General features: G+C 36.6%; 3 protein-coding genes across 10 annotated transcripts in view; 2 read left to right on the top strand and 1 right to left on the bottom strand.

The window, feature by feature from the left end:
- phc2b (polyhomeotic homolog 2b (Drosophila)) overlaps positions 1-11,123 on the top strand; it is a 33,510-nt gene extending 22,387 nt beyond the window's left edge. For all 5 annotated transcript variants that reach the window (XM_055050087.1, XM_055050089.1, XM_055050090.1 and 2 more), the window contains 7 exons: positions 1,416-1,611; positions 5,086-5,297; positions 7,106-7,235; positions 7,778-7,880; positions 8,654-8,768; positions 9,242-9,569; positions 9,654-11,123. In XM_055050087.1, coding sequence (XP_054906062.1) covers positions 1,416-1,611; positions 5,086-5,297; positions 7,106-7,235; positions 7,778-7,880; positions 8,654-8,768; positions 9,242-9,569; positions 9,654-9,808 — 1,239 coding nt within the window. In that variant the 3' untranslated portion in view covers positions 9,809-11,123. The remainder of the gene's footprint in view (positions 1-1,415; positions 1,612-5,085; positions 5,298-7,105; positions 7,236-7,777; positions 7,881-8,653; positions 8,769-9,241; positions 9,570-9,653) is intronic.
- Positions 11,124-12,640: 1,517 nt separating this feature from the next.
- LOC129372739 (T-complex protein 11-like protein 1) lies at positions 12,641-20,229 on the top strand. The gene is made up of 10 exons (XM_055050205.1): positions 12,641-12,710; positions 13,469-13,549; positions 13,674-13,803; positions 13,880-14,000; positions 14,806-15,026; positions 15,535-15,671; positions 16,755-16,936; positions 17,249-17,430; positions 17,766-17,938; positions 19,504-20,229. Exons 2-10 carry the CDS (start codon positions 13,471-13,473, stop codon positions 19,734-19,736), a joined length of 1,458 nt encoding a protein of 485 aa, XP_054906180.1. The 5' UTR covers positions 12,641-12,710; positions 13,469-13,470; the 3' UTR covers positions 19,737-20,229.
- Positions 20,114-26,322, bottom strand: part of anks1ab (ankyrin repeat and sterile alpha motif domain containing 1Ab) — a 52,850-nt gene continuing 46,641 nt past the window's right edge. For 3 of the 4 annotated variants that reach the window (XM_055050203.1, XM_055050200.1, XM_055050204.1), the window contains one exon: positions 20,114-23,113. In XM_055050203.1, coding sequence (XP_054906178.1) covers positions 23,075-23,113 — 39 coding nt within the window. In that variant the 3' untranslated portion in view covers positions 20,114-23,074. Of the gene's footprint in view, positions 25,917-26,322 lie in introns of all 4 variants that reach the window. The other variant, XM_055050202.1, reaches the window with a different exon arrangement.

Here is a 26,322-nt window from a genome sequence, read left to right on the forward strand (position 1 = left end):
TAATTTGCAGATCTAAACCTTATTACTTATTACTATTTACTTATTACGTTCCTTTTCTTCTGCATGTGAAAGAATGAGAGATTAATTTATTTACTATTTATTGTACAATTTTGGTAAAACTCAAATTACACCCTCTACCAGTTTAAGGGTTTGAAATGATCAGAAAATTATTACCTTTATCAGATCTTAGTCTGGAACAGACAGATGTGTAGCAACTCAATGACAGGGAGGAAAGACGTCGTCAGTGAACTTGAAGAAGCAATCACTGCTGTCCATTAATCTAATGTCCAAATAACATGGAATCTATTTTTGGATTAAAACAATTTTAAACCTAGAATAGACCAGGTCATCTTCATTATATTCTGGTTTGTAAACCTTGAGAAACTAAAAGAAAATGTACTTTATTTTTGCATTGATCTTTCCATTACCACATTATGTAAAAATCATATGTGGTAATAATTTACTTTTCTAATAATGCAAAAAATAAATTCCACAAACAGCTAATCCTCTGGTTGTATGTGATGGTTTTCGTTCTGACTCTAGATAAACTGTTATTAGGGTCCCACGCAGTCTGAAATTGTGTAAAAAAGTATGATGTTAATTTGGATATTTCCCAAATCTGGATTTGTATGGAAAGAGAAATACAGTATAAAAAATTGTATTTTAAGACTGATTACTAACATTGTCTAGTCTTATCCCTCCCTCATGTCTTTTACTTGTTTGTGACCTTCCTTCCTTGTATCTAACTTCTGAAGTGTCCTAACTTTCACTCTCTCTTCCTTTTGTCTTTTTACTCTTCCAAATGTCCTTCCTTCCTTGCCCTTCCCTTTTTCTGTCCCTACTTGTGTTAATATTTCCTTACTTCCTTGTCTTTCTTCAATCTTTCATATATTTTATTACTTCCCTCCTTCCTTCCTGTCTTTTGCTCCTTCCCTCATGTTTTTTGTACCCTTCTCTATATGCAAATTTTCTATGGAAACACCTTATGTAATAATGTCATGGGTCTTTTTATTTATGTTGAAAAATAAATTTTTACACAAACGAGATGGAGGAGTTCCGTGTTATGGCAAATATCCCTCACTCACTGTCATAAATAATCAACTATAGATTATCGTAACATTCTACATTCATTTCTAAAGTGATACTTTTCATCTGGAAAGATTTTTTTTATTGTGCCCATTCTAAAATGTGTCAACTTAAAAGTGCTAACAAGAGAAACAAAAACCTGCTGTTGCTACATCACACAGTCTGCCTTTCTTCTTCAAGACACACGTTTTGGGGGTAAAAGTCACTGAAATCTTATGGGTCATGAGATTCTTGTTGTAATATTCTACTTGTGGATTTTCGTTCTCCAAGAGTTTCGCTCTCTTACTTTCTGTTGTCATATTTGCAATCCTTCTTTCTGCCTCTTTTAGACCTCACGACCTGTCCAAGACAGTAAAGATAAGCCAACCTCATTAGTAGTTAGGGAAACAAGTCAAACCCCGTCCACTCAACAACAACAACAACAGCAGCAGCAGCAGCAACGACCTGCGTCTTCTCCATCACAGCCTTTCAAGCCTGGAGAACAGCCCAAAGTTAACGCTGCGGCCCCATCTGTTTCGACACAAGGTAAAAGCTCAGCAGAATTTACTATGATAGCTAAAACTTTTCCCAATAAGCTGCTACTTGTCTTTTAAAAGGTTTTCAGTCAGAAATTATTCTGTTTTTGTGCATGATGTTTTTAGGTTAAAATTGAAATGGGGGTGTCCTACTGGTGCTTATAAGTTTTGCTTGAGTATATATATATATATATATATATATAATATATATTATATATATATATATATATATATATATATATATATATATATAATAAATGATTTACATCAAGATTTCAAAGAAATCTTTTTTTTCTCCAAATAGGAGCCCAGATCTCAAATGGATTATTACTTTTATGAATGTCAGAGAGGCAAATCCACATTTGCCTCTCTAACATGTAAGTTTGGGTTTGCTTCAGCAATATATTATAGGGGCAGTTGATTGCTTGAGTCATGTTTTTTTTTTTCTTTCCATTTTGCAAGAGTGGATTTTATATCTTTGAATAATGTGTGTGAAATCCAAAGAGCTGCATGTATAATTCAGTTAAACACATTTAACTGCTTTTATGTAGAAAGCCCCAGATATTCAACTTCATCAGCCAAAAAAAGACTTGCTGCAGTGTTGGAGTTGCTTCATTTTGTGCTAAATGTGAACTACTTCATTTTTTTAGATGGATAATTCAGATACAAGGTGGTCAGTAGTTTATTAACATTATGCAAAGATGATGATGATTTTGTCAAATAGCTTACTTCCATTCACAGATCCCAAACTGCTTTTTTTAATTTTGGATATCAACTTTTATGATTGTACAACCTTTTTAGTTAACTTTCTGCAATTTTTCTCCTTGGGATCTTCGTTAGCACCCTTGTGTGTGTACCAATGCCAAGCAATGTTAAAAATGGAAAGCATAGCACGTAAATGTTTTTAACTAATGAGGAGTTGCACAATATATCATCCAGTTAAACATATTACAAAATATTGCTTGGAGTGTAATATTTGTTTTTTTTCCACAGATGTCATGAATGCACACTTTGCATGCAAAGTTATTCACCCAGTTGGAGGGAGCCTCATGCTAGATGTTCATACTTGACAGAGATGATGCAAAGAGGGTGAAACAGATTTTGAATCAGTTTTGCAGTATTATTGACAATCCAGTTTGCCAATATTGTGCAGTCAAGTATTGGTTTGCTGAGACAAAATGTTTCAAGAATTTTATCTTTCTGTATAATAGCAGTCAAAACTTGATAAAATATATTTGTAAAGTTGCTGTTCGCTGTGGCATTATGTTGGAGTAGCTTTGTTTCTTTTTTGTTGTTGACTCTTGGTCATAATTTTATTTAGGTTGAGAGAATGCGTGTTTGCATAGTTGAGCTGAGATAATTTTTGCTCTTATATTTTTACTTTCGGATAATTGTTATGATGCATAACTGTGGCAAAAAAGTATTGCTTTTAAAACTGGGAGCAGCTAATTAGCGTCTCAAAAGCTCAAATAATTCCAGAACGTTGATCCCAAGTCCCAAAAAAGTTGGAAAAAGTGGCTTTCTGAATGCAGAGCTGCACCAATGAAGAGAAGAAGAAGTTGAAATCATCTCTTGTATTGATTATGATGGATAAAGATCATATATACCCTCCTCCATCATCTCTCTGCCCAGCTTTCCAACCATACAGTCAGGCAAAGATTTAAAGAGAAGCAGTAAGGTGGATTAGCAGTGTTTCTCTAATAACTGATGGTGTCATCCAGGACATGTTTCTGTGGAACAGCATCTCTGCCACCCAGAAATTGAGTTGTTAGCATGTCATGATAGTCATGAGACCATCCTATGGCAACAGTCTTCAGTCGGGGGTCTGTTCGGTTTTGTTGTAAGACTGACTGCTACTGTATATCTGTCCTGTCCACAGCATCATCACCCACAACAACTCTGTGAAGATACTTGGATAAGAATTACAAGTCCCTTTGAGTTAAACAGTTTCTTTCACTGAATTTTGAATCTATTTGAAAAAGAGATTGGTGTTCTTTGTGATTGCAGCTTGGATTAACATACTAAAGATCCAGTGAAATAAAGAACTTAAATGTGCTTCCAAGTATTTTTCAGTTGTCAGAATTGTGTTTTATTTTATTCATTTTTAATGAGTGGAGTGACAGAAGCTTCATCTAAAACATATTTAGAGTTTATTATTAAATATATTTAAGTTACTTGGATTCGTCAGTGATTCAGCACACAAGTAGTGACATTTTTCATCAGGGAAATGTATTCTTCTCTCCTTCTCAAGAGTTGAAGACATTTGTGTTATTTGGTGGGGTGGGGATTTAGGGCAGGGGTCTCATTTACTTTTAAGCCCTGTTTACGGCCCTGCTCACTGGAGTCTTGGAATCGAAAAAACATTTTAGTTGTTTAGTCTGGAAGTGAAGGTTGTTTGCTCGGTGCTTCCCGGTGGAAAAGTGTTGATCTCTGCAGCTTGAACTGGAGGGGCTGTGGGAGGAAACGGCGGAGGCGGGTCCTGTTTTCAGACTTTTCATTAGCGGGGTGTGAAGAAGCGCCGCTGCAGCAGCTTTCAGTCGCTCTCGGTCTGTGCAGCTGCTCCGTGTGTTGCTCTCAGTCGGATCATTAGAACTACAAAACTCACAAAACGGCACATGTTTTCCGTCTGAACAGCGCGGAAGTTGCGCGGTAAGAAAACTCATTCAGCGCCAGTGACTGTAGGGTGACGGGATCATGATGTTTACTTTCGCTTGTGTGGCTTTTTCATCCGATAAACACAGCTTTCATCAGCACGACTCAAATGGTGGGATGGAGATAACTGCGTGCTTATTGTTCATTTAATTGTTAATCATGATAAAAGTTTACTTTTACCGCCGGAAGCGATGTTTTAATGAGCAAGCAGGTGGATCTGACGATCAGGCTAATACACAATGCCATGGTGATGCTTGTTTGTAACGTCAATAACAACAAGATGACGTCATTTACGTTAATATCAGATTATTCTGCGGTTTTAAAAAATCTGAAGGTTTTGCCTCCGTGAGCAAGAGCACTTATTTTGATCATATTTATCCAAGCAATATCAGGAATTTTATTAAATTGCTAAATGAAAGCTTATAAATATCCGTGATCGTTATTAAAGGAGAAAACTTAATCTTTTAAGAAATATTACAATGCAAGTCTTCTAGGTAATATACTATATTTAGTACTTATGCTCAATTTTTCATTCAATGCTGAGATATAATTAATATTAAGCTGGTCTTTAAAAACAAAAACTAACAAACAACTTTCATTCCTCGATGACATATCAAATGTGTTCCAGTGGTGTCATACCAAACCCACTTATATGTGCTGTGGTGCTTTTTAACATTTCTGAAACAATCCATCTGCTGTTTTGACTTTTCTTTTTTCTTTTTCTTTTTTTTTTTTTTTTTTTGTTATCCCCAAGTCTGTAATCCAATTTAAAACGTAAACATTTCTCTGCTATTTCACCTAAAACGTGATATGTGTCCTTTTCTCTGTTCAGGAGGGAGCTCAGCCAAGAGGCCAATTACAACACCTGGGACCCCACCTCCGGCCATGACCTCTGGAAATGAGAGTGAGGCACCCACTGTGACGGGCAGCACTCCGCAAAATGGAGAGAACAAACCTCCGCAGGCCATAGTCAAGCCCCAGGTTCTCACGCATGTCATCGAAGGCTTCGTCATCCAGGAGGGAGCCGAGCCGTTCCCTGTGTGTGTAAGTGCCCCCGACCTCAGATTTACTGGCAGAGAAACATGGTAAACAACCAAGAGCCGGCACGCTCTCCAGTGTACATGCCTGCAGGGAGCTGTCAGCAGGCTAACACGAACCCTCTGTTGGTGCTTGTAGTGACAGCTCACAGTGGCGGCTTGAATCAGTCTTTAATTAAAGGGAGATGAGGGCCTGTGTTGGTGGCAGAATGCAGATGGATGGAGGTGTACAAGCTTAACTGCCTGCACCATTTACTTCCTACGAAGATTTTAAAAACTCGTTCCTAATCTGTCACGTACTTTAAAGTTTATGCTTTGTCTTTAGAATTGGTAAATATCTCTGTAACTTTATTGCATAGTGAAAATTTTTTTAAACTACTTTAAAAAGTGTAAATTCTATTGGACAATGATTCAAAGTCTTTACATTGTCTGCCTCCTTCTGGACAGTGAGTGTAAATACCTCTGCCGATATATTTTTGACCCACTTCTGCTAAAATGTTATTTCTGGATTAACTTATGAAAACAAAAATGTTAAAATATTGAAACCATCAGCTTGTACGGTAATGGAAATAAACTGTATACGTTGCTTTGAGCATCAGGATGAAAGTCACTGGATGCTCGACTTTAATATTGCTGATAAGACAACAGGTGGATTTTAATAAGTTATAATATAATTGAAAATTTATATTTCAATTATGATTTAGTACTTTGATTAAAAAACTGAAGCTTGAATATATTCTTTTTAGTGTTATTTTTTAATGCATTTATGTATGTTCATTTTAGGTTATCAGATCTAGTTGATCAGAAAATAAGAAACTTGAATCAAACTGATATGAAAAAGTGATTTTAATACAGATATATCAGCCAATTGCAAACAATCTGCAATACATAATATACACTATCAGCCAGTACTTTATTGATTGCATATACTGAAATGCACATACTGGCTGCATCTAGTTCTATCTTAGTTTTGTTTTGCTGCTGTGTGACTATATTTGTGCCCTTATTTTTTAACCTTTGGACAGTTGCTATGATGCATAACTGTGGGAAGAAGGCATTGTTTTTACAACTGGAACCAGCTAATTAGCATCTCAGAAGCTCTAAACCTGAACTCTGAACAGGAGACTTTATGGATGCAAAGCAGGACCAAAGAGGAAGTTCAAAACATCTCCTTCATTGATTATGATGAGCAAAGATCATATCCCAAACTCTGACTGTATGGTTAAACTAGCTGGTCAGCAAGACAGAGACAAATTTAAAGAGGTAAATAACATTGATTAGCAGTGCTTACTAACAAGGGATTGGATCATCCACAGCATGCCGCCTTTGAAAACCTGAAAACTGAGCTGTTGGTATATCATGACTATCATGAAGCTGTTATACAGCAACAGTGTTCAGTCAAACATGTCTTCAGATACAGGGCAACAGTGACTGCTTCTGGAGAAGTTGATGCTGCCTGCAGCATCAACTTCCATAGTAACTCTTTATGATAACATTTAATTTTCCTTTTGGATAAATGAAATATTTTTTAATTGGATTCGATTATTCATTTTGCAATGGCAACTTCATAATACAGTGTGGCATAGAGGCAATCTGTGAGGAAGTCAAGTGTGTTTCAATTTGCTCTTGATAGTAGTCCATAGTTTCTGCTTGATGTGCAGGTCAGATGAGTTTTGTGGTCGACTAAGCATAGTGTTACCATTGTCAAATACTCAGCAGTCACCAGGTTTTACTGATCTCTGTTTCTGTTTCATTCCTGAAAAATGCACTTCTTCATGTAGCTCCATTTTGTGAAGGTTTTAATTCTGACTCCAGGTGGAGCGTCTGCCAATTCTCATCGACAGCCCAAAGAAACTGGATCATCAGCTGTCCTCAGACCCCGACAAAACTCCCGTCAGCAATGCAGCAAACACTGACTCAGAGCCCGAGGACATGAACCAGCCAGGTGAGACCAAACAGATTAAAGCTGAACAGTTTGTCTACTTTTATTTGTGTTGGTTTATCCTGTTACAGCAGTGGATTATCCCACTCTCTGTTCCCACGTTTCCTGCGTACATCTTCAAGAAAGGCGTGAAATTTGTGAAATCAGGCACACAATGGTGGCAGTTCGGTTCACCTGCTGCTTGCTGCCGTGTCATAAATAGAACGGAGGCTCTTCTACCTGCCTAATTTCATGCATATGCATCTCCTCACCAACCCAATTACCCTGGATGTGGCTCCCAGCCAATATGAAGCAACATGCTGAATAATACGACTTCCTCTCACCAGAGGATGTTGCATCCGATTTCATGTCTGCTCGTTACTCAGTGTTTGTATTTGTAAACAGTTTATTGTAAACTCAAAAGGAATTCAAATATCAGGTATTTGAACTCAAAAACTATACTTTTCAGTATGATTTTGATGACAGAATCCAGACATCAATTTTTAAAGCGTGAATCTGTTAATTGACAACTGGCAGTTTTACTTATGCTGCATATTTCTGCACAGAAAAAGAAGAACCCAAGCTGACCTGTGAGTACTGTGGCTGGGTGGACTTTGCATACACTTTCAAGGGTTCAAAAAGGTTCTGCTCAGTGGTTTGTGCAAAAAGGTAAGTTAGCTAAATATTTGCCAAATTGACGTATAAACTCCGAAAATATTTTTGATAGATGTTAATGTATAGCATAAAATATGCAGACCCTGTTAATTAACACTGTCTGACATATCATCTTAGAAAAAATTTTATTTTTAAAATTTTCCTTAAAGTCTGATGGTGATGATACAACAAGTTAACTGTTTCTTTAAATAAAATGAGAAATCTCCTGGTGGTGTTGTCATGGCATCAAGGTTCTGATAAAACTTCAAGGCACAGCTGTAGATGTATTTTAAGGTACATCTGCTTACTTGTATTATATTATGGAAAAATAAAAATGAATCAAAGCATCAGTAAGTGAATTGTGGTGCTCCAGAACATGCAAACCCATAACCACAGTGGTTACTAGTTTTGGACTATGTTTTGAGGCTTTTAAGAGGCATAAATATATTGTTGCCATAACTTCAACCCACCATTATGTGTTACAGCCATTCAGTTCATTGTTGGGTATGAAGAATCTATGTAGACAATATAATAAAAATATTACTAAAACGGGTCTTCAGTTTCACTCTAATAGTAAAGGTCAGATGTGCATGAGTGTTTAAAAAAATTCAGATATTTGACAAATTGACATAAACTTAACTAAACTGAAACAGGAAAAATTTAATCAGGCAGTGAAAAAATGTTTTTGTTTTTTTTTCTTTTATGCAGTGTATGCAAACTATGAACCTATTCAGTTTTGTATTAGGACAAAACTAATAATGTATTAAGTGTAATCTCTTTTTGAACAGGTACAATGTGGGCTGCACAAAACGGGTCGGACTTTTCCGGCCAGAGAAGAACAAAACAACAAATCGCTGGCGTAAAAGACCTAACAGTCGCTCTAGCATAGAAGCTAAGAAGCAGGTAAAAAGACTCAGTGTATTTTTCCCTCATAAAACTTTTAGAACTACTTCACAACATGCTTTATACCCTTCTACTTTTTGCACCTTTCAATTTTATAAACTTCGAATGAACTGATTGTGTCCCCCGGTCTTAATAGGTCATTAAATGCTGTGAAATTTAAAGCGACCTTTATTGGTGATCAGTCTGGGATTTTCTGGTCACTTCACATCTTATAAATAGAGAAAAAAGAATTAAGTGGACCCAGAACCTCTGCGTATTACTGCTGAAATACGCAAATGTTTACTTGACAGAACTTATGCCTCATGTAGTTAGTCAAAGAATTCAACACCTAAATCTTTGAGGCAGTTATCCATCCAAATATCTACAACACAACTAACTAACTAGCAATTGTTAGTTGTGTTGTAAGTTTGAATCCCGCTTAGTTTAGTTTTCTCATTGAACTACATCACTTGATGAATTTTTTTCCTGCTCAGAAAATGTCCCCGCCACGACCACAGCAGACCCAGGGAGGCTCTATTTCCTCGCCACACGCCTCTCAACCCAGCCAGGAGGAGTCCAGCCCATGTTCAGACATGTCCAGCTACGAAGAGCCGCCGTCTCCCATGTCGGCGGCCAGCTCTGGACCTCGTGCTCCCGCTCCAGCCTCAGTCCAAGTCCCCGTCCGCCGGCAACCGAGCAGGACCTCAGAGCCAGAGGCTTGCGCCGGAAGAGACGATGCCTTACTTAACGAACGCTTTTTACCCAACGACCCCACCAAGTGGAACGTGGAAGAAGTTTATGAGTTCATCCGTTCTCTGCCAGGTTGGTAGTGCTAAAGCAGGGAGATTCATGAACTCCTGCCTCCTGGAATTGTGTTTTTAATGCGTTTCTCTGCCATCCGGACAGGTTGTCAGGAGATCGCCGACGAGTTTCGCTCTCAGGAGATTGACGGACAGGCGTTGCTCCTGTTGAAGGAGGACCATCTGATGAGCACTATGAACATTAAGCTCGGACCTGCACTCAAGATCTTTGCACGCATTAACATGCTGAAAGACTCCTAGCAGAAAATGTGTGTAACTTGAGCTCAAAGCACTAGCAGCACAGAGCACTGGTTGCACTGTGACACAGCCTTCTCAGCACTACTGGACTGCTCCGTCCGCCAACAAAAAAAAATAAAACAGATCCAGTTCTTATGTAATGACATGGACCTTGTGCTCGTCTGTGCAGGTGTGAATAGAGAAAGAAAGTACACATATCCACCACACTGGGTCATCCTGTGCTTTTTTTTTTTGTCTTTGGAAAGATTATGTGGATTATAGTCATGTTTTACTTGTTCTCCCTCCAAACAAATAATTTGCACTTCTAATGTGCTACCAGGAAGCTAAAGAGTTTTGGTTAAAAAAAAAAAAAAACATTTATCAGCCTTACATTACCATCGTTTAGCTTCTCCTTTATTTGCTAAATTATGATTTTGCCTCCACCAGATTAAGTCTGAGAAAGAAACCCAGTTTACAAAAGAAACCTGAGCTGCGAGAGCGAGTTCTGCTCTGTCTGGGTTTGCTCACACTGCAGCACAAGCTGCATTTATTTAAGGCATTGTGATAAGCACGAGTGATGTCTGAATTTATTATATTGTTCATGTTTTTGTACAGTTTTGGTGGTGTGAATGAAAGGAAGAGATGGCTGTGAGTCTGAGAACAGAAGATTGCAGTCAATAATTGGCCTTTTTATTTGGCAGTGGCTCCTTTTTGCCTTTCCTAATAATAAGACCCCCTACAGCTATCAATGAGCAAAGCTCGACTGAATGCAGAGAAAACGATTGAAGGAGCCTCTTTTTTGTCAGCTTTCTTTTCAGTCACTAGTTTTTTCTGTAGATTTAAACTACTTGCAAATTATCTACTTTTTCAGAATAATTAACTAAAATTTTGCATTGATTTTCTGACTCAGGTTTAAAAAACACTAATTTATACAAGGAACAAAATGGGTTTGCTGCTCTCTCGACTCAACCCAACTTTTAGCTCTTATTTGTTTGTTTTTTTCTGTCCTCCACACAATATGGTGTGGTTAGCAATTGTTAAACAATGCAAGTTTGTCCATGTATAGCAGTTTATTTGAAGAAAAGTTTGGAACTGTTCTTTCTATAAGTTATCATTTTATTTTAAAAGATAAATTTAATTTTGGTTAATATTTTGATATATGCAAATTTATAAAATACCATTGGTGTTGGACTCACTTCAGTTTGTCTATTTCTTTTTATTTTTATGAAAAACTATTTGTGTGATAGAAAGTGAACTTTTTTAGATTATTCTTCGTCAAATGCCTGTATTTATGAAAACAGTTTGTTACACATTTTGCAGCTATAAATAATTTACAGAAGATTTTCGTCTTCGTTTGCTTAATTTTTGTATGGTTTTGAATTAGTGCTGCAATGCGATTACTATTTGGGGCAAGTCAATATAATTAAAAAGTTGAATTATTTTAGCTATTTAACAAGTCAGTATACTCAAAAGGAGTATTTTTCAAGAGCTTTTTACTTATTTTGGTAATAATTAATGCTAATGTGCAGTATTCAATTTAAAGTAAATAAATTCAAATTATGGGAAAGACCTCTGACTTCATATTTGTTAACAATAATAATTAAACACATTGATGGAAAGTTAAGTGGGAGGAGGAAGTGTGGTAGAAAAACGTTCACAGTTAGCAGGGAAAACCACAATATTGAAGGGAATTTTTGGAGGTTGGGGAATTCAATAAGTATGGACGGCAGGACTGTTGTCCACAGTGTTGGACACTTGACAACACCACCAGATGCACTAGATTCAATAACCATGTGGTTATCGTGCTTGATAGAACAGTAGATTCAGTTACTTAAATACCCATAGAGGATTTATGGAGTGTTGTCAAACAAAATGAGACACGCGAGCCAAAATGGATGAAGATGAGGTGCAATTAAACCAATCTGGGCTTCTTTAGCACCTCTGCAAAGGCACATCCTATTCAAATACACTATATTAATGTGCTTTTCAGGAAGCCCGCATTTATTAATTAAAACTTTAAAGTCTTTTTTATTAAGTTTGATGCAAATTTCCTTTCTGAGTAGCAGAATTTTTGATTTCCGAAAGGAGCTATAATCATCCAAATGCACAGAAACGCAAGGAATACATCACTGTGTATCATGAATCTCTATGCATTTCACTTTTCGAATCGAATAACTTTTAAATATTAAACGTCTTAAGGTATTCTACACCTACAGTACAACGGAATAAGATCTTGAGTCAAAGGCAATAATAACATTTTCCCAAGTGGTATATATTAAAACACACGGACATGTGACTCAATTAATTGTGTTTAGAATTAGAAAATTTAATGACTGAAACGTGTATCTAAATGTAAACAGTCATATTGTAACTGTTTACTTTGGTTGATCCGGACTCTTTCATTCGGCCCATCTTTCTCGAAGCTGGGGCAGGAAACATGATATTTCTGGTTCACAAGTAGTTGTTTTATACAAAAGGGCGTTTCTACAAAAGTATCGACCGCTTTCCGTTTTGTTTCCACTGTGTTTTTTAAAAAAGAAAGAAACAGAACAGGTGAGATGGGCTGAATTACAACTGAGTGAAAAGCAGCAGGAAGTTACAGGACAGACACGCCCCCTTGTTTTGATTTGAGATTTGGATCAAACTAAAGAAAAATGCGGATTTCTGAAGTATTTCTTACTAAAAATTAATACAGGTTAACAATTTACATTTAAACGGGTGTGCTTTGTTTTAACAAAGGTCTACCTACAGGTTAAAATGAGGCGGGGCCGCAAAAATATGTGCTTTTAACTTCACTTTTATTTCAACGTGAATGGTTTGGTCCTGGTTTGAACTTGAACGTTGACGCAAACGTCATTTAAACGGCTGATACGTTCACTGTCAGTCTGACGTTTCATTTCTCAAGTCATTTAAAAATCAACGCCGGGTAAGTTAATTATTAAAAATTATTAAAGCGCTGTAATTATATGTGTTTATGTTTAAAGTGGCATCTTTAGTATCTGAATTTGTCAATTCAAAGTGAACTTTATTCACTTTGAGAAATCGGATAGAAATTGCTCCGTCCTGTTCCTGGAATGGGACATACTTGAGTCTAACTATTAAAGTTAGTTGGTTAATATGTTAATCTAACCCTACGTAAGAGTTCAGTCATTTTATTTATTGACCTGGCTGCAATGCGCGTTCGCGACACGGGGGAAAGATTTTCACAGAGGAGCTGAATTTTCCAAGGGGGAAAAATTAGCGTACAACTACCTTAAATTAACCTTTATAATAACACCATCTACTATAGCTTTAATGTGCTAATGAAAATAGTTATTTTTCAGTTGCCTGACCTCCAATATTTTATTTTTATATGTAGGCCTATTAAAATACAATATAAAATATAAAAAAATGTAAATTAATTATTTGATTTGATATTGTTTCAGGAAACAAAATAGTTTTACATTGGCCTTCTTATAATATTTAATATATCTTTTTATATTATTGACTCAAAAGTTGAAACATATATGTCACAGTTAAGATCCATTCAGATGTATGACATAAAAACCATTTGATTACTAACAATGAGCGAGAAAGACACAAATCCATAGATACCTACATTTTATTGGTCGCAGTTATTACCTTTTTCCACTAAATATCCAGTTATGTCTTGTTAATGAGGAAAATAAATGTTGTATTCTGCAGAAATGTCCAGTCAAAGAGAAGAGACCTTTGATGATTCCTCAGCTGACCTTCCCAGTCTGGAAAAACCCGACTCTCCCACAGGTATGTGAATCTTTATTAGAATTGCTCTTGTCCTCTGACACCTTCAGAGCCTGTTAGTAATTGAATTACTACTACTACGGCACTTTTAATTAACCGTGGATGTACGTGTGTGTGTCCACATCAGGGAGTCCACCCACTGCCTCATTATCCAGTCTGATGGAGCTGGAAAACTGTGTTTCCAACCTGAGCCTTGCACATGAAATAGTGGTAAATGGAGACTTCTGCATCAAACCAAAAAGCCCTCCCACTGACAGGCAAGATGCATTCAACCAGTTATTGCTTCACAAATCAAAACTGTTGTGTTAAATTAAACAGTTGCTTCTGTTTTAGCCTGGAGGGCAGAGTGACAGACATCATGCACCGGGCGTTTTGGGACTGTCTGCAGGAACAGCTGAGCAGCGATCCCCCAAACTACAGCCAAGCAGTTATCCTGCTGCAGGAGCTCAAAACTGTAAGTTTTCTTTAATTTGAAAGATACTGTTTGAAAAGCCAACCTTTATTAAGATGACAGCCTGTCTTCCATAGCAGGAAAGGCTAAATCTTTTTATAATATATTGAATTAAAAACAAGCATTATTTTTAACATTATTTTGTGTCAGCTGTATTAAATATTGACTGAATAAACAAAAAATTTGTTTTCTTAGACATATTTATGAAATAAAACATGAAAGGAATGAAATATGTAATATGTGAATATTCTTTGAAGGAATGTTAAAACTTTGCTCCAGGAAGTGCATTCATTCACAACAGAACTCAAACTTAATCATGCTTATAGGCATCATGTTTTTTCCTGTGTTTTGCACTTCGCTTGTTCTGTCATCGAATCCTCACCTTAATAGCGAGTCAGCAAATTTTGAATGAGAAGTTGACGATTCTTTGTCATGCAGATTGGTTGAATGATTGCGATTAAGGTGTTAACTTCAAAACAGAACCGCATAAAGTGCATTTTGCAACATACACCAGACTCTGTTCCGACAGGACTCTGCCGTCTTTGTTTCTGTGTGACTGGCTCAGTTTAACGGTGACCAGCGTCGCCCTCTTCTGTTTGGCAGTAAAACATAACAAAACATTAAACAGATGTTATTAGTTAATTGATTAGAATTCATTTTAATCTAACAAACCATGAATCGGCAGTCAATTGTAAATCAATTAATTGTTTGCATCCATAATTCAGAGGATCAGAGATGATTTGTGATGAGTCTTTAATAACAAACATTTTGGTAAAACTACAGCAACACATCTTCTGTTTCCTTTCAGATGCTTGGGTCGCTGCTGCTGCCTGGTCACATTAGGTTGAGGTCTCAGCTGGATGAAGTTCTGGATATGGAGTTGATCCAGCAGCAGGTCCAACATGGAGCCCTGGACCTCTGCAGGCTGGCAGGATTTGTCATAAATATGATGGCATCTTTATGCGCTCCTGTGCGTGACCCCGAGGTCAGGGCACTGCGAGACCTCAAAGAGCCCGTGGAGCTCCTTCGGTAAGCAGTGTGATCTGTCACATTTATGTAAAAAATGTCATAAAATACAACAAAAAGATTAAAAAAAATATGTCAATCCAATCATCACAGTCTTAAACACATTTCACATTTTGCTACAACAAAAAGCCCTGCATTGTATTTATACTGAGCTCATCTTACACACAGATAAGAAGTGTTTATAATTAGGTGACTTGAAGGTAATGGGTTGCACTGAATTTTACCTATTGTAGGTGAATCATAGTATACGGGGAATGCAAATGTGCACTTTTCAGATTTTTATTTCTGAAGAAGGTTGAATACTGTCTGCCCACTCCTTCATCTTTCCAATTATTCACTAGTTGCTGTTGGTCTGCTACATAAAATCTCAATGAAATCCATTGAGGTTGAGCTTTTAATGTGACAAAATGTGAAATAGAATAGAATAGAATATTGTGAATAGAATAGATATGAAACCCTTTTCCATGGGGCCGTCAATAAATAAGTAAACGTAAGTAACCTTTTCCTTCAGGGGTATCTTCCGCGTCTTGGGAGTGATGAAGAGCGACATGGTTAACTTCACCATCCAGAGCCTGAGGCCTCATCTACTGCAGCAGGCTGTGCAGTATGAGAGAGCCAAATTTCAGCAGATCCTGGACAAGCAGCCAGGTGAAGGGGGGGAAATCTATCTTTGTTTCACTCCTCTGTTTTAATTAAGCAGTGACAGAGATATATGTAGATGGCATAGGTGACTTTGTGAGAGAAACATTTACGGTAATTTAATGTCTCGGTATTCAATTAAACAGATTCTGACCTCTGTCGCACTAAATCACCATCCTCCACTTTTTATCTACTAATGCCCTGTGTGAGAAACTGAGCGAGTAGTCACACATGGAACCCTTTAAAGTAAAACTAAAGCTACTGATTAATAAAACTATTGTTTTACTGCCTCTTCAGAATGCAAGTAAGTTTTTTAAAAATAAAATAAAAAGATAAATATATATCTATGTATGGGCACAGCTTCGTGTTCCTCAAAAATCTCTTTTTTATACAGCACAACCTCCCATCTGTAAGCTCTGAAAATGGCAGTAACAACTGCATGGAAGAAAGAGCGGAGAGTAATTTTACCTGATAGAAACAATATTGTTGCCATCTGCAGTCATAAATAAATTGTAATTTTATTGTAAAGTTTATTTCAGTAACTGTGTTCACTATGTAAAACTTATCATATAGACTATTTACACACACAAAATTATATTTTAAAGCCTTTTTTTTTCTCTTTTTTCTTTGCTTACTGCTAATGAAAATACACCATTAATGATTAGAGCATTACATCACACATAAAACATCAATACATTAATCATAAATTTTTGTTTTATTTGCCTTTTAGCTTATTTTTAACAATGCATAAGAACAATTCAAGTGTTAAAATGAAAAATCTGCACGTGAATGTCCCAATTTTTAAAATCAATTTTATTGATTAATTGTGATTAATGGAATATTATAATTGATAGGTAAATAATGGCTTAGTGAAGCCCTATTCTTGTGCTGTGAAAACCTCATCTGAGAAAAATATCAAGATATCTCAGTTGTCTGATATTAGAAATGTTTTGCTGTGGACATGGTAGAACTTCTTGAAACCATGAACTAATCTGAACCTGTATAATCCAAAAATACAAGAGATCCTCTGTGATATTTGCACTACAGTTTAATTGTGTGTTTTATTTAAGCATGTCCCTTTTCTTTTCTCAGCTTCTCTAGACAACACAGCTGCTTGGCTTGTGGCTGCAGCGTCCGAGGAGGCGGCGGCGCTCCCAGCTCAGTGTGACTCTCCCGGTCCTGACAGTCGAGCTCTCCCCAGCGCCACTGCTATTCTCAACCGCGCCTACATGCATCTGCTCCACTGGGACCCGCATGACCAGAAATATCCTGAGGTCAGCGGCAACTCAGAAAATAACATCTCGCTGCACCTTTCATTACACTACTTGATATTTTATTGATTGTGGGGGGAATATTCAGCTGCTCCGTGCACTCTTCCTTACCCTGCGGCATGTTAAAGAATGTGACAGGACATTGGAGCTCTTGTAGAACAGCAGCTCCAAACCCTTTTATTACACGGATCAACACAGCAATGTCGGATGAAGTTACAAACTCGCTGATCAACATCGAGTCTGCGCCACATACTTAGTTTGAATTCATCTGGAGCTTTAAGTCACTCACGGTAACGAGGTGACTGTGTTTTGCAGAGCATGCTGATGGACCGGTCCCGCCTGGACACTCTGCGCCACCAGCTCCAGATGTTGGTCCTGGAGGCCTCCGTGCTGCTCCTGACCGCCACTCAGTGTCGGGGCGACACTTTCTCCCTGCAAGGGTTTGTAGGTAAACTCAAGCAGACGATCACCGCCCTGCTGGAGGGCAGTCACACCAGGTAAGAGAAGGACCGGGTGATGCATGTACTGGCTGTCATGGAGAACAGGTATTGTATGAGATGGACACCAATGGAGGTGACAGGAGGCAACTAGGTTGTCAGGACAGATCCAGCTAACCTCATTCTTTCTGTTTAAGAATAGCCTTGCCATTATTATTGGATGGCAGTAGTCCAACAACTTTATAATCCTACTATTTGTTAATTTATCGCAACAGGCTTTTAATTCATCAAAATGTCTTCCCCCTCGATTAACGATCTGCATAAAAGAATACATTTCTATAAGCCTGATAGATTTGATCTGTTACACATTTTAATACTAGTTTCTGTTTCTCCAGGGAAGCTGACCTGAAGAGGGCCCTGTTGGCGCTCGGGGAGGCGGTACTGCAGCAGGTGAAAGACGCTCTGAGCACCCAGAGGAGAGGAGAGTTTCATCAGGAGAGCCAGGATCTGCTGAGAGGACAAATATCTGACCTGTGGACGAATAACAACCCGGTCCGCACACTTATAGGTCAGGCAGGATTCCAAGAGTAGTTATTTTCCAGGCACTTACTGGTTCATTCTGGTTGTTCTCTTTGATTAAAGTGTGGTGCAGAAAATGCAGATACCTTGATGGGAAAATGGATCAATTTCACACCAAAAAAATATGCCTTGCACAGAAACTACTGGGCTGGAATATTAATCACTTTCATCCTTATTTACTGCAGACTTTCATGCTATCTCCCATAAATAGATTATTTTCTGTTTGTATGACTGCCACACATCTCAGTTTGTTTAAATTTGAGCTCCCTGGCCAGAGGAAGCATTATTAAATCAATGTGTGCAAATCTAACTCATTTCCATCCCCTTCTGATTTTCCCCAATGTTCTGTCTTCAGTCCTTTCCTGTTTATCTCCTTTCTTTTTTAAAATGTCTTCCTGAAAATTTTATAGCGATTTACTTTACTATTCAGATCTTCGAACCTCAAATCCCTGTTTCTGTACAAAACGTCATACTATTTTTCCTCCAACTTTCTCGATTGAAGCAGCGATAAAACTGAGATTTTAATCAGCTTTTTTCAAAATCTCTTTAACTCCCTTCCTTTAAAGTTCCTAGAACAGTTTCAGTTTGTTCAGAACTTTTCCACCTACATACTTTTTTATTATTATAAAACATCAGAATCTCTTCCAGTCCTGATTTTTCTCCTTTTTTCTCTCCCCCAAAAAGCTCGACTTTCAGCGGCTGTGCATCTATTCGGTTCTGTCTGCATTAGATTAATGATCTTGCTAATAAAGTCCATAAGTCCTCTAAAAAATGGATTAAGCAAATATTTACATATTTAAATGGAAAAAATATTTTAACAAGTCAGAAATTTGAATTATAATACACCTTACATTCAAAACAATTTTAAGTATTTCATTTTTCCTGTGCTACAGTCTATCTTAAAATAATTCAGAATTTCTTAATGGCTTTTCAAATAAACCATTTAGAAAATCTGATTGGTTGAGTTAACAGGCAGATCAATGGCCTTGATCATAGTGGTGTTAACCCCGCCCACTGAATTTGAAAATGATGCTGTCAGATAAAATAAATTCTTAACATTGATAGAAATTCAAATATTTTTGTATGCTTTTAAGATATATTAATTTATTTATTTTTTATTTTTCTACATAAATTTTTTTTTCTTATCTAATAAAATATTGACATGTGTAAGAGAGCAGAGACAAATTTACTTAATTATACAACATATGTATTTACAATTCAATTTAAACTACCACATATAAATATGTTTTGAAAACACATTTTTTCAGCTGTAGAACTTTTGACCCATTTTAATGTTGTTTGATCTTATACTTGCTCTGTAAGCTTTTAAATTAAATGTATTATTAATGTTTGTTAAAAGCTTATGTTTAGGGATGCACAATTTTCCTCATAAGAGAAGGATGACTTGAAACTAACCATTTTCTTTCTTAGTTAATGGGAGAAAATAGTGAGCACTTTTTATGGTTCTTTTTCAGTGTTTACATGCTTTCAAACTTTGATGAAAGCCTCTGTACAGTTCTGACTTTCCTCCATCTTTCTCTCTTGCCAAACCAGGAGAAAGAGTTCGGGGCGTCCTCCTGGCCATGCTGCAAGGCGGCTCGGCTAAAAGCCGTCCAGAGCTGCATTTTCCCCTCGGGCTGGTGAGTTCCGAGCTCGAAGAGTTGGGGACGGCCTTTGGGCGAATTGTCCACTTCAATCGAACCGTCTTCGGTCCTTTCTACGCACCCATCCTCAAGAAGCTGCTGCTGCCGTCAGGAGAGAGTGAAACTGGGGAGGACTCGCGCTGAGATGGGGCTGAACCAAAAAACCCAGTGACATGATCATAAGCTAGTATTTTGTTACATTTTTGCTTTTTAATTATGAGGGTTGGGTGAGCTTGAGATGGAAATCTGTTAATATGTGTTGCTGAACTTCTTTAGTTATATTTAGAGTACAGAAACTGAATATTTTCTCTAATGTTATGAGAGTGAGTGAAAGCATAAGGCAATTACTGAATTCTAACAAATTTGTGTTCATAAAACAAGAATATGTAGCAGAAATAAATAGCAAGAGATCAAAATGGCAAGACAAAAATACATGCTAAAATATTGTAAATATTTTATTCAATGCTTTATCTTGTTTGATGTTGATGAATGTTTATGTATGAATTACCAAAGACATTGGGCACTTTTTTGTATTTCTTTTTATTCTTCCTTTGCACCTTTGATTATAAACCAGATCTATATATACTGTTAAAAGGGAATTGTGTAAATAAACAGGCTTTTATTGGGAAACAAAACACTTTTTTTTTTTCCTTTTTCATATTTCATAGCCATTCAAACAGCTCAAATTACAGAACAAGTAAATAAAAATACATGAATCTTAAACAAATACTCTTAGTGAAAAACTATATTTAAAAATAATGGACTGAGTAAAATAAATATCCTACATATGGCCTTCATAATAATATATGCCACTTTACTTTTGGGGTTTCTTTGTAGTAATAAAACAAGTAATAAAGTTTGTTTATATTTTTTTTCTCTTCCTGGTCTGCTGCTTACTTGCAACATAACTTTTCAGACTGAGAGCCATAATCAACCATTAATGTGAAAATGAGTAAAGTGCTCATTACATATTTTTACTAAAAAAATGAACTCACACTTATATTCTTTAATCTACCACAATGAAGCAGTTATTTTTCTGCTTTTAATGAGATTTTTGAAATTGATAAATATATATTTTAAGCTTCTTTTAATAATAACGATTTGGTCTAAAGTAGCTAGTTTGTATTCGTTTTAAGTCTCAGTTTTGGGTTTCATTATGAAATTGAACCTCGGGGGCTTGTGGTCTGCAGGGAATCATTTTGACGAGACAATCATCTCTGCAGAACTCGATTACGTACCAAAATGGTACTTTAACCTCTTTGAAAAGCGGTTTTGGATCTTGGCTCCTTTAAAAACAACAGTGTGAATAGGAAACCAACCTCAGTTCATTATTAACTCTACAGTGATAAGTTACGAAGATTTTTAGAAATTAAAGACATCCACATCAAAATGAGGTGTTTTATAAAAATAGTGGAATTCCTTTGTGATCAACTAATGCTTTTACAGCTTTGCTTCTGATTGGTTGATCAGTCCCTGGTGATGGCTCATACCCTGAAACTTCTTTCAATGAGATGGATTTGTAATTTCAGATAGAATCATCAAGAGGACTAACCAACCTTTCAAAATGTAATTGAATTATATTTTTCTTTATTTACTTTAGAGCCTATTTTATGTTTGTCTTTTTTTGTGTCAAGTTCCTGCAGCATTTTTTTTCTTCCTCTGTACACAGAATGGAGGTTCTTTCAGCTTCAGTAAGTGAGAGGTTTTATGTTTAATATTAGTAATGTGGTTCCACCAGGATCCAAAAGAAACCTTTAGATTATAAAACACATGCAGTAGAATAGATGCCTTTCTTGTGGTTAGTAAATTTATTGTTCTTTGATGATAAGTGCATTAAAATGTTGAAGAAAATATGAATGCAGATTAATTTATTTATTTTGATTCATAATCATTTGTACTTAGGAACTGAACATAGGAAGTCAGTGTTGTGTAATTGGCTTCCTCTATAATAAAGATAAATCAATATGAACTTTAAAAAATCTAAACAAATTAAAGCTAACTATGATAGAGTATGTAACCTCATGACTCAAGGCTAAGGTGTTTAAGCAAGTTTCAAAAATATAATGTAAGATAATTATTTAGGCTATATCTTTAATCTACTCTTTTGTAAAATTTTCATCCTATTGAGCAATTTCTCACAGTCTAATAATGAAATTATTATTTTTTTTTTTTATCAGTTTACGTCAACGAAGCACAATGTGAGAAAACAGTGGGGATGTTTCTTTAACTGAGTGAATTTTCTGCTGTCTCAGTGAGGTGGATGGGAAGTTACAGAGCTGTGCATTAGCTGCAAGCTAAATGTTCAGAAATGCTCAAACATGTCTGGACTGTTAACAATTCATCTTGTTGTTTTGGGGGATTTCCAGGATCCTGTGCCACAGAGATTTTTGACTTGTTTGCTGAAACTTTACTGACATTGTTACAGAGATTCTATATTTGTTTTTAAATGTTTAGTGCAGCACATAAAAAATACAAGGTAAATCTGTGTTTAAAAATATGTTGCAAAATGTGAAGTGTTATAATTCAAGTCATTCCTGGTTACGCTTAAAATGAGTCACTTGACATTTAATTGTTTTTGTTCATACTTAGAGGGATCTCTGAACACCAACAACACTCACACAGCAGTATTCATCTTTGTGTTTTCTTTTCTTTCTTTTTGTTTCCCAAAGATCAGTAAGAGCTTCAGCTCTGCAACTTGAAAATAATAAAGTACAAGAGAGGCACAAACGGGGCTAATCGTTTGTTTAGATTAGAAGTCGCACCACCCACTAATCTTGTTCAGTGGGGGAAACAATGAAAGCACAATTGTACAACAATTACCATCTTGTAATGTCACTTTTGATTTCAAACAGCTGGTGTAATGTGTCTGTTTTTAACTGCTCAGCCATGTAAAGAAAATCAATGCTGACAACAGACTTAGGAGGGTTTCTTTAGTCTTTGTATTATTTAATATCATGAATATAATATTGCTTTGAAATTTGAAACAGTATCACATTTTCAACAACAAACCATACTCTGACCACAAATATGGGCAAAGCATTGTATGCTGGTACAGTTTATTTTTTTCTCTTTTGTTACCCTTTTTCAGACCGCGCTCTTGCTATCTTCAGTAGACCCGAATCAACAGAAATTCTCATTAATGGTCTATGTTACTACAGTGCTCTATACATAACAGTACCTACATGACAAGATCCGTAAGTCACACGGAGGCCAGGAAGTAGACTTGACCTTTCTCGAGACTGGAGTGATACACAGGTTCTGTTCAGCCAGTGATGTGGGACCACAAGTTACCTTTTGACTGTGAGTTGGGAATTCGTCTCGGGGGCAGTGGAGGAGCAGGAGGTGTACAGAGTGAGACCTAAATGTCAGAGTAACGCTGGTTGGCCCCTTTTCCCTCTCTCTCTCTTTTAACCATTTCCCCACTGCTTTGTGCACTAATTCAACACACTCTAACACACTCGCATCGGCTGCTCCCCTTCAACTCACAGCTTGGTGTCCGGAAACTTGAACGTTGGAGCGAGCTACACAGGGAGAATACGAATGTTAAAAAGAGGACAGGTACATGCAGAGCCACATCATGCTACCAATTCTCACTTTAAATAGCTGCTCTTCATTAAAGTGTAATGCTTTTTTTTTTTTTTTTTTTTATAGTGTGCAGCCATACGAGAGCAGGTTGTCCTGGAGACACACAAAATGGAGGGGACGAGTGACAAAAATGGTGAGAAAGGTGGAAACGGAGGGATGGGTGATGAATTAGCATGTAAGCAGAGAGTGGGAACATAAAAGACATATGGCAGATGAAAGAATGGAGACAAGACGCTGCTACAGTACAGTACATACAGAGACTGCTCAGGCCTAATGCATCAGAGGGGACAAAACACAAAGACACTGCCAAACATGCATCATCAGTGGAAGCTAACAGATAAAAGTCAGAACAAAGTGGCAATGACACAACCACAGTGCCGCACAGACAGCAGCTACATCTATACAGTCTTCAGACACACTGTCTTTGGAGAAGAACTCTCCCAATCCTCCTGCGGCACACAGAAACAAGGACAGCGGCCAGTGATGTAGCAGTCCAAACGTCCATGAGGACAGACAAAAACAAAGCAAACAGCACACACAGCTGGCAGTGCACAGGAGGGGGCACCCAGACATGTCTCATCGTCACAATCAGCATCTTTCTTCTGTTTTTCAATCACAGTGCAGGAGGAAAATACTTGGTTTAAAAAATAACCATGTTTTGTTGCCAGCTTTACACACTATTTGCATTAACTCGATGGAAAAAACACACTCTCAATTACGTGAAGTGACATACTTTACGTGTACTGTACCAGATTCGGAAATGGAGTTAAATGGAAAGCTACATGTAATCATGTATAATAAGCTTGCCATGAAGGGAAATGTGCACCAATCTCTGCTGGGGGCTCATAAATATATTGGTGTTAAAGAGGCAGCTCAGGATTTTTTAAGTGGGGTTATCTTAGAAGGTTATTAACAGCAAACATCTTGGTTAGTCCTGGAGGCTGAAACTAACAGCTAAAAACACTGAGTGGACTTCTACCATCTTAAAAAACAACAGTCTAATATGTCACAGCAATTTTCTAAATACACATTGGAGGAGATGCAACAACAATTAACTTCCTGCATGTAACAGCAATTGAAAATGGACCATGGAAGTAGTCATAGTAATGGTCTCATTGTAATAATAAAAACATAATTGACTTATGATCGGCATTGTTTTTCTAAAAGTAAGTTAATCTATGTGAGAACAATTTTTATAAATCTTTCGACCATTGACACAACACTTTACATTGAAATTAAGGATTATTGACGTAATGATTTTTACTAAAAATGTACGGAGAGCAGAACGTCATAAATTAAGTTCTTATCAACTTGAACTTGACAATAAAAACCATGCCAAAATATTAAGCCATTCTTTGCAATACCAGCTTAGTTTCACCAAAGTTTGAATTTGAAGTTGGGGAGAGTGAACTTCATTACATTGTGCCAGAATAATGCAAACTCAGCACACTAGAGAAGAAGGATTTGCTTGTCCAACCTCCATTACAAGACCAGAAATGTATGATTATTGGTTCACTGATCCAAATGACTTTAAGATATAATAGAAGGGTGTTACCAAACTACTGAGTGAAGAGTTTTAAGATAAAAATGTTTCCAATTGCTTGAAAAGTTTATCAGGGAACACATTGAATCTTTTTCTCATTATTGATGGCACATCTCCTTTGACCCAATCTAAGTAACTGTCAAACAGAAAAGTGATATTGTGTTTGTATAACACAATAACATTTTTCAGTTTGATATTTTGGAAAAGAAAAGTCCACTTTGGTATTTACCTCTCTCATATGACTTTTTAACTTCAGCCTTCAGGACATGACCATTTTTTGTTTGTCTGAATGAAAACACCAAAAGACTTCATTACTGAAGGTAAGATATTAGTGTCTTTTTTCTTTTTATTATATCCTCACTTCAAAAGTCTAAACTACAGCTTCAATGAACTGATCTTTGATTGTAGATTACAAAAATACATAAAGCCTGGGACTACCTCCAACATCCTTAATATGCTTACTTTTGTTATTTTCTGTGTCGTTGTCTTCTCTATATCTCTATCGAGATATTTCTAATCTGTTTTCAATTACCTCCCATCTTTAAAAAAGTATCACAAAATGCACTAATACTACACTTGCACTGTAAGAAGACAAAGTTTTAAAAGGGATAGTGCTGCTTTGATTTTTTTTAAACACAGTGGTTTTAGTTTTGTTTTTAAATGAAGAAGATTTGCAGGCTCTCAGCGCTACCATTAATGCTGACAGGCACTGGGCAGTACAAGGCCAAACTCATCTCAACAAACCTGTACCATCATCTACACGTCTTTCCAGCCAGTCACAGTTAGATACAGCAGGAAATCCAAAATGTAACTTTTTTTTTTCTTCTTTCTGTTAAAAACTGGTTGTAGGCGTGCAGCTGTTGGGTGCTGGAGTTTGGCAGGATAGGAGATCAGGTGGGATTTTTTTAGTTAATTATAATTACTGCAATATTGTGTAAGGAGGTTTCAGCTCTCAGTCCACTTTGAGTTCAGACATCAGTGATAGATTTGTGACCAATCCATATGTGGTCTTACTATGAGTACTGTACAAATGAGTAAAAAAATACAGGTTGTTTGCTGCATGTTGCTGTTTTTGTCTTTCACTTATATATATATTTATATATATTTATGTTATTTGTCCATCTTGCATCCCATGCTAGCAAAGCAGCCTCCTCATAGTGCCTCACAGTGGTAGATGCCTGGTAAGACAGGACAGGCTAAAGATGGAGAAAGAAAAAAGTATATAACTGTCTTGAAAGAAAACAAATCAATAAGTAAAAAAAAAAATATATATATATACTTAAAAATGTGAACACAACATAGTCACTCTGCACAACTGAAATCTATATTGTTGGGAATCTTAAAGGAACAGGTCATTATTTTGAGGACAACGTAGTTGCTTTCTTGCAGAGAATGAAGAATGATAACACACAAATAACCATGGATAAATGTTATTATGCTGATATTAGCATGTGAATTACACTTCTGTTTTTATTGTAATCCATCCATCCAAAAGAAAAAAAAAAGAAACCTATTATGTTAAAAATATAACACATTTTTGAATAAAAACACATTTTCTGACAAACTCGCATATTTTTTTGATTATTATGTGATTACTAACAA

The sequence above is a fragment of the Poeciliopsis prolifica genome, unplaced genomic scaffold (genome assembly GCF_027474105.1).
Source record: "Poeciliopsis prolifica strain line A6 unplaced genomic scaffold, Auburn_PproV2 SCAFFOLD030, whole genome shotgun sequence".
Taxonomy (NCBI): domain Eukaryota; kingdom Metazoa; phylum Chordata; class Actinopteri; order Cyprinodontiformes; family Poeciliidae; genus Poeciliopsis; species Poeciliopsis prolifica.